General features: G+C 35.5%; 1 protein-coding gene across 1 annotated transcript; it reads right to left on the minus strand.

Moving 5' to 3' along the window:
• Positions 1-1463: 1463 nt before the first annotated feature.
• On the minus strand, positions 1464-3662 carry LOC145655954 (small nuclear ribonucleoprotein Sm D2). The gene is made up of 3 exons (XM_081709428.1): positions 3536-3662; positions 2780-2959; positions 1464-1756 (listed from the first exon to the last, which is right to left on the minus strand). Coding segments are annotated over exons 1-3 (357 nt in total). The 5' UTR covers positions 3538-3662; the 3' UTR covers positions 1464-1581.
• Positions 3663-8920: the final 5258 nt, after the last annotated feature.

Consider the following 8920-nt stretch of genomic DNA (forward strand, 5'->3'; position numbering starts at 1 on the left):
CAAGTGTACAATGATTCAACTTTTATTATAAAATATGATGAGGACACTTCAGTAATTGATTTTTATCTCTTCTGAAGATAAAATAAGTACAAGAGATAGAGGATATTTGTTTTTTTTTTATTTCAGTAAGTGTATCTCACATACGAAGCACATTATAATACGCAGATGTATTAATTCACTGATTCTGAAATATCTTTTAAGAATTTTAAACAAAGCAGGACTGAGCAAAGAAACCCTGAGGAATGTTTATTGTTGTACCATAGAAATAATTTTAACATATGTATTAATCTGGTATAGGAATTTACATTGTTCTGGTTGGGTAAGCTCTGGACAGTTGTATGTACAGATTGTGTAGGTTAATGTTTTTATGTTTCTGAACAAACTCCATATTTTTTAATTCCATACTTTTAATACTTACAAGTGGCAAAATAAAAGATGAACTGAACCGTTATGGGTGATCATTGCACAAATGGCAAGCAATATAGGTATTTCACTGGTATCAAATAATGTCTTTGATGTTTCCTGATTTGGCCAAGTTAAAGAAAGTTAATATGTCTGCTTCAGTGGTTTAAGATATCCATCAAAATTAGTCTTTTCTGCACACAGAACATCACAGTAACCTCTTGAAGACAGCACTTGCAAAACTCAAAAGTTGCACATAAATATGTAGTAAATGGCCAGTGAAGGACATGAGCAAAGATGTTTGTTCCATTTTCTTCAAAGTATATAATTTATGGCTTACAAGTTGGTTTTAGTTTTTTGAACTAAATGTATAGTTTAAGACAGTGTCAGACTGTATGAAAGAGCTAGCAATGATCATAAAAAAGAAGAAGAAAAGACTTACAATTGCAGATAGGGGTGTGAAGTGACAGTCAGCACATCTGGTCATATTAATAATGCAAAACCCTTTAAATGGCAGTTTGTCACTTACTGAGTCCTGCATGCTGAAACCTACACCGACACTCAAGCTGCAGCCAGGGGACACTAGCAAACCAGAGAAACTCAAAGAGGGGAGGCATCAAAAAAAAATCCCCTTTTACACCAATGTTTTTTTTTTTTTTTTTGGGCCCAAATTAAACAAGGATCAACTCTTTAGGAATAAAGATAAACTCACAGTAAATTTGGGTTGCTCTATTAACTAGAGGTTATTTGCTTGCTAGCAACCCACTTGATTAATCAGACTACAAGCTATGTAGTTACCCAATTACCATTATAAAATATGTGGTTGGATACATGGGCTGTCAGTGTAAATCTGAGTATTAAGAACGGAACAAAAGCTAAAGAAAACACCATACTGAAAAAAGTATTATAAAAGGGTAGTGATGGCATAGGGATTGGGCCCATCTGAGGTCTTGTTACTTTGGAAAAGGCTTTTGCTAGCAATATGCAACAATCTAAAACAAACTTTGTTAACTTATGGTTAGAATTTTTCAACAAATAAACATATGCAAGCATCACAGTAATGGCGGACAAGAGTAAATACAAAAATTTATTTAGAAAGCAATTCGGTCAAAGCCTGTCCCCCACCCAAAAAAAGAAAACAATCTACCATCACAAAAAATGTGAAAAAAACCAAAACATCTATTTGCCAGTTATAAGGGGATTCCTCAGTACAACAATGACTGAATCGCCTCTCAAAAACATCTTGGATATGTAGCGATCTTTATTGACTGGTTTGGACTTCTTCTTGCCTTTGCCACTCTTGGGTACCTCGGTCCACATCTCCTTCACATTCTCCAGCACCATGTTACAATGCCTGCAACACAACACAGTCAGGAATTACTGTACATGATGATAGTATAATGCTATGCAAGCAAATCTTAAGGGCTTGTAAGACAAGTACATGCAATCTAACAAGAAAACTCCATCTTAAGTGTATTAGAGTGTCTGTCTAAAATGGAGAACGCAAGCATGCAATGAATTTAAAACTGCAAAGGTGTGTTGTGTGGTGAATCCGACAATTGATATGCATTAGGAAATTACTTTGACTTCATTTAGAAAATAGCCATTTCCACATTAGCTACTTAGTGAAAGCTAACTACCCATTTGACAACTTGATTCAGCTGCATATTTATTAGTCATTAACAAAATGTTTATCAAAACCATTATTGGAGTGGTAGAAATTACTTACAAGGAATAATACTTACAAGGAATGCACTTTTAGAAGACACTAAAGAGATACTTTCAAGAATGTGACAGGTTATCTTTTCCTGTTTTTTTAATGTCTATTAACAAGCAAAGGCTAGACACCCAAGTGCTAGTATTTTCTCATCCAGAAAATTCAGAAATGTAATCATCTTTCCAATTAACAGGAATATCTTCTTGTGTGCACCTCACAAAAAAATGCACCACTTTCTTGTATGCACCCTACAGCTTGCACAAAAACTTTACTCTCTGCACTGTAATGGGATACAATTAAAATTAAACTATAAATGTGATAAACTATAGGGATTTCAATCTGCATTGGGGAGGCATTTGTAAAGTCCAGGTTTATAAACGCAGGGTCGGATCTACAAACGTTAATTTAATTTGCATCATTCTTCTGAGGTAAATGTTGGTTGCCATCATCTGTGGTCAAACTGAAAAAGCTGGTGGTAATCAGCCATGAAATGTATGGACACTTAATAGTACATTTGTCCAGAGGTTCTTCAAAGTATTTTGACAATGTCAAATGTACTAAAGTTTATATCAAACAAAGTTAACTGTAGGTAATTATACACATAAATTATTAAAACTGCTAAAGTAGTTCAGTGATCAGTCAGAAACATGAAACAAGTACCTGTCGAAGGCCTTTACTCGGCCCAATAGTTTCTTATTATTGCGGCAGTTGATAAGGACCTGCGTGTTGTTTTTAACTGATTGGGTTAGCACAGAGAGGGGTCCAGTGTTGAACTCTTCCTCTTCCCGTTTCTGAAGCTCCTCTGGAGTCATCTCTGACTTGGGCTTGTTCAAGAGACTCCTAAAACAGTTTCATTAGGTGTACTTTAAGATTTAGCTTATTACGACTCGTATTACCAACACAGAACTCCGTTCAATACTAGCTAGCTTAGTAGTTATCACACTCCGCTAGCTCGCTACCTGACAAACAAGTAAACAGTACAAAAATACATAATAAAATCGTTTCATTTTATCAGTTGTAAAATGTAGTTACAATAGCCCGCTATATTGCCAACCTAGCTATCGCTAGTATGCCCATACTTTCGAGATTTCTTTTAAAACGGACTAAAACTAGCTAGCTAGCTTGGCTAGAACAAATGACCCAAACAATTAAATAGTTCATCATGATGTTAAACCACACTTAAGAATATTTAAAGTGAACAAGCACTAGACACCTATCTGAGCGTGAACGAGCTAGGTAGCGGTCAATTCAAAGTATCTAGTTGGTTCAAAACCTAGCCTAGCTAGTTGGGTATGGCTATTCGTTTTCTAAAGCTAGCTTGCATTTCGTCTTATTCCATGACTTTTACTTTCAATATATTATTTTATAATGCATCATATCTATAATTGTTTTTGACTAAAATATCGGTACACTTACATTTTATTTTTGTTGGGTCGAAAGAAAGAAAGAACGACGACAAAACCGTTAGCTACTTAATCAAGCTAACTAGTTTCACGCTTACAAAACGTTGTCTGACAACGCTTCCTTGTGTAATACCGCCTCAATAAAAAAATACTACTTCCGGGTCAGTCTCACTTGCTTGGTTACTAGTTTTTTTCATATAAATGACAGCATGTGCATGCTAACCTGAGCAGCCAATTTATTATTGCATTCATAGAGCTTTCTCATGTCTTAGTATACTTTTGATTAGCCTTGTGATTGTTATCCTGTGTGTGTACGTGTGTTCACCTGTTTTATCTGTTTGTTAATTTTTTTTCTTTGTTAACTCCTGTTAGCCTGTGTTAGAACTCGTGTTAGAACTCTTGTTAGTTTCTTGTTACACCTTTGCATACTCCATTTGTTAGTTTGCTCAGTTCTCTTTGATCATTGTTAGTTAGTCCTGTAAATACGACTTGGTTGTGTGTGTGTGTGTGTGTGTGTATATATATATATATCGCACTGTAAGTGGATTTTGTTCATGGTTATTGTTCGTGGTTATTGTCCATATATATATATATATATATATATATATATATGGACAATAACCATGAACAAAATCCAGACGATATATATATATATATATATATATATATATATATATCTCGTCTGCTTTTTTTGCACTGGAAGTGGATTTTGTTCATGGTTATTGTCCGGGAATTAGTTTAGAATTGTATATTTCTTTTATAGTGTATGTAGATGTATTGTTTCTTTAGTTTGGTTTTTGTTTGCTGTTTTGGTACTGGCCTCTTCTGAAGTCCTGACCAGCTGTACGTTATACATTATGTAACATTTATTTCTTACCTTATCATTCTTGAGGAGTCATTCTTCATGACTCTTCCCTTTCTGATAACCTGTCAGTTTCTGACACCCTAGGCCTTTTTCAGTTTTCATACAGATCAAAACACATCCACGGATGATATAATCATATTGGTGGCACACACTGCACTTACCTACCCAGACAAAGGAAACATGTGAATGCTCTTTATTGATTACAACTTGGCATTCAGTACCATCATTCCCTCAAAACACACTGATCTTTAACTGAAGCTCTCTATTTGCAGCTGGATCTTCAACTTCCTGATAGGGTGTTCATAATCTGTCATACCTCCACACTGATCTTCACCACAGATGCACCTCAGGGCTTCATCTTACACTCCTTGTTCACTTTAGACTGTGCTGGCAAACACAGTTTCAATATCATCATTACATTTGCTGATGATAGGGATATACTGGTTCTCATGGACAAATGTGAAACAGATTACAAATAGGTGGTGAAGTCTCTAACCATTTGGTACCAGGACTACACCTTATCTCCCAGTGTCAGTAAAACTAAAGAGATGGATACATTTGAACAATAATCCTGCTTTTCCATATGGCAGCTATATATAACTAATAAACTAAACTTTCATGAACATACATCTGTAATCAGAATGTTAGCTACATTAATCCATCTGGGTTGAGGAGCATAATCAGTCAATACAAGTATAATGGAACAGTATTACAAAGATGCTCAAGGAATAAAGCCTACAGTAACATTTTACTGAAGTTAGGGTAATCCAATTAAGTAAATGCCACAGGCAGTGGTCAATACCAGTATGAGGCAGACAATGACAAATGGGAATTCCCAGAGAATGATCAGGAGCAGGAAAGTTCTGAGTTCAAAATCAAGCAGGCACTAATCAAACAATGGTATACATGGGGGGGGAAAGAGGCATACACCTGAAAAAAAGGAAGGTCCAAAAACAGCACAAACAACTCAGTAGGCCAACTTACTAAGAATACAGAACCTCACAATTCTGAAAAGAACTAAACAGGTATTTCTACATAATGGTAATGAGGAACAGGTGATAATGATTAGTACTGGGGAGTTGCAGATTGTAACTGAGTTCCTGGATTGGTGGAATCCAGTTTAAGGGTTTCAACATGACTGACTGAGGCAGCTTGTACAACATTTTGTACATGACCACAGACACAGAGTTATATGCATTGAGTTACTTGTAGGAATGCAGTTTCTCGTTAGTGTAAATGCTATGCTGGGTTTCTCAATCAAATAAGTAAAGACATGGCCAATCATCCTCTATATTATTATTACATCCCCTGTATTATTATCTACTAATACACTGTGTACACAATTTTTGAGAAAGAGAGTATTTTGACCATACAAAATAAACTTGAATGCTTATTAGATTTAAGCATATTAGGTGATGTGTGTTTCTGTAATGAGGGAGGGTGTGGCTTTGGCCTAAGGAGATCAATATCCTATATCAAGGTGTGCATAATTATTAGGCAACTTCTTTTCCTCAGGCTGTCAGGTTTTTGAACAGATGTTCAATGTAGAGTCAAATGCAGCATAAAATTTCAGTTTAACAGTGGTAATCCAAAGAGTAGTCAAATTTGGGCAAGGGTAGATTAGTAGAGGAACAGAGCAAACAGATCCAAAGGGCACAGGCAAGAGAATATTAAAAACAGGCAGGTATACTAAATCTCCAAAATAGTTAACAAGAAAAAACAAAAACAAAACTACAGCTCAGAAACAGAAGGCTGGCAAATGAGACTTTGCAACAACAGATAGAGACAATAGGATATATATATATATATATATATATATATATATATATATATATATATATATATATATATATATTTAGAACACCACTAACTGGGACCGTACAGGAGGTTTATGGGATGTGTAGTCCGCAGTAGTCCGAGTTGCAGCAGAGGGTGTGACACAGGCAAAAAAGATAGATTTAACTGACTCTAAAAAGGCAAAACTTGTACAAAGTATTTCATAGAGATGCAGCACTCTTAAAATTGCTAAGATACTGGGTCATTATCACAGAACCATCAAATGTTTTGTTGCAAGAAACATGTTGAGAAAAAAAGACGCAAATTAACTGCCAAGGATTTGAGAAGAATCAAATGTGAAGTGACCAGGAAGTCATTATCCTCCAGCGCTGTCATAATCCAGAACTGCAACCTTCCTGGAATGTCCAGAAGTATAAAGTGTTCTGTACTCAGAGATATGGCCAAGGTAAGGAGGGCTGAAACCCGACCACCACTGAACAAGACACATAAAGTGAAATGTCAAGACCGGGCCAAGAAATATCAAGAAGACTGATGAAGACTGAAGGTTTCATGGACTGATGAGATCCACTTGGACTCAGACGCCAGCAAGATGGCATCTATTATTATTATTATTATTATTAATAAAGATCAGCTAGTTGGACCTTTTCAGGTTGAAGATAGACTCAAAATCAACTCTCACACCTACTGCCAGTTTTTAGAAGACACTTCAAGCAGTGGGACAGAAAAAAGTCTGCATCTTTCAAGAAGGCCATGATTTTTATGCAGGACAATGCTCCATTGCATGCATCGAAGTACTTCACTATGTGGCTTGCCAGTAAAGGCCTTAAAGATTAAAGAATCATGACACCTAACCTAAACCCTATTGAGAACTTGTGGTCCCTTTTTAAAGGAGAGTTTTCTGGTGAAGGAAAACAGTACAGCTCTCTGAACAGTGTCTGGGAACCTGTGGTTGCTGCTGCACAAAAAGTTGATAAGCAACAGATTAAGAAACTGACAGACTTTGTTATTGAAAAGAAGTGTGGCTATATTGGTCACTGATTTTTCAAAAGTTTTATTTATTTATTTTAAATGTGAGAAATGTTTATTTGTAAGTTTTGAGTTGTTTGTTTATTATTCTCACTTTAACAGATGAAAATAAACAAGTGAGTTGGGGAAAATCTTCATTTTTCATGGTTGCATAATAATTCCGCACACTAATACTTGCCCAATAATTATGCTCACATAGATATTCTCCTTAGAAAGCCAAAACCTCACATTTACTTTCTTATATATTCAGGTTTGAGGTTTATTAACATTTTGGATTGACTGAGAGCACTGTTTATTGTTCAATAATAAAATGAATCCTCAAAAATACAACTTGCCTAATAATAATATTTAAAGAATCTACTATTTTGTAGATATCTGGGATAATTTCTCCTGTTGGTAGGGTGAGTTTGCTCATATAACCGATATAATCCTGATAATTAAGTTGATTCACATTGTGACTTCCACCATTATTGCAGATTCCTGCATTATTGCAAGAACTTTATTTTGAAGGATTTTTTAAAATATAAGTGTTGTGTATATGCATCATCATTGAGTAAGTATAGAATCATCATTGTGTAAGCATAATCCTTTGAAACACATATAAAATGTCTCCATTTCTGTTGCAAATGTGTATGTGCAACTTTTCGCTGACATTGCTCCTGAAACAATGTATATAGAATACCACGTAGTGTACATGTAGATTGTGATGTAATCTGCTGTCACAGAGTAAAGAGATAACATGCATAAAGTTGTGTCCAAAATCATTCACTACAATGGACAAATTCTGTTCCCTATACTATAGTGTATGTAAGTTAGTGATCTAGATTTTCACATGAAAAAATAGTCAATAGGGCAGTTTTGGACACAGCTATAGTGGCACTGATATGAAGCACCAAACCTATTTCAGTAATAACAGTGGACAATGTTTCTTAAAAAGTAATGTGTGGTAAAACTCAGGTCCAAATTCTCATGTCAAACAGTTATCTCTTTGTTGTATATGATGAGTGTTGTATATGGGAAGGCATGACTGTACGGATGGTGAGTATGTGTGAACTATGCCCAATCAAACTCTCCGGTCTTCTTCAGACTTGCAAACTTGTAAATTTAACAACCACATGCACATTCCCAAAGACACCCAAAGTGCTTTCTGAGTCTACCTGAACATAGATGTCATGCATAAAGGAATTATTCTAAATGTATGGTAATTATAATTGTTATATATAAGATGATAAATGTGTTGAACTGTAGCTGTTTTAAATTTTATTCTAACTTTTGGATCAAATAATAGACCCCTCTTCCTCCAAGTGCCAGTGCAGAATTATTAAATTCACAATAACATAAACAATAGCTACATCTTGCTTCTGGTACTATATATTGACGTCAATGTTGATCATAGATCATTAGTTGAACTGAAGTCCCTTGGCACTTTTCATATGCTTCCAACTATGCAGCCTTGCAGATTTGACATGATGATGTTGATCATTTCAATAAACAACTCAGATTCTAAGTCCATGAGACCAGAGTTTATGGGGTCTGCAGTCCAGAGATTTAGACTGTGTAATAAATATGTGCCTGTGTTTAGGATTGAGCTGTTAGGGGTTTGGCTTGCTGCTCAGAGACAAGTTGGTGTCCATGCAGCATAAATTGCCTCTGTGATTTTATAGAGTGAGCGAAGCATAATCACACCCTTGAAGTGTACAGATCACAGAC

This window comes from Electrophorus electricus, unplaced genomic scaffold (genome assembly GCF_041902795.1).
Source record: "Electrophorus electricus isolate QZ-2024a unplaced genomic scaffold, ASM4190279v1 Scaffold41, whole genome shotgun sequence".
Taxonomy (NCBI): Eukaryota; Metazoa; Chordata; class Actinopteri; order Gymnotiformes; family Gymnotidae; genus Electrophorus; species Electrophorus electricus.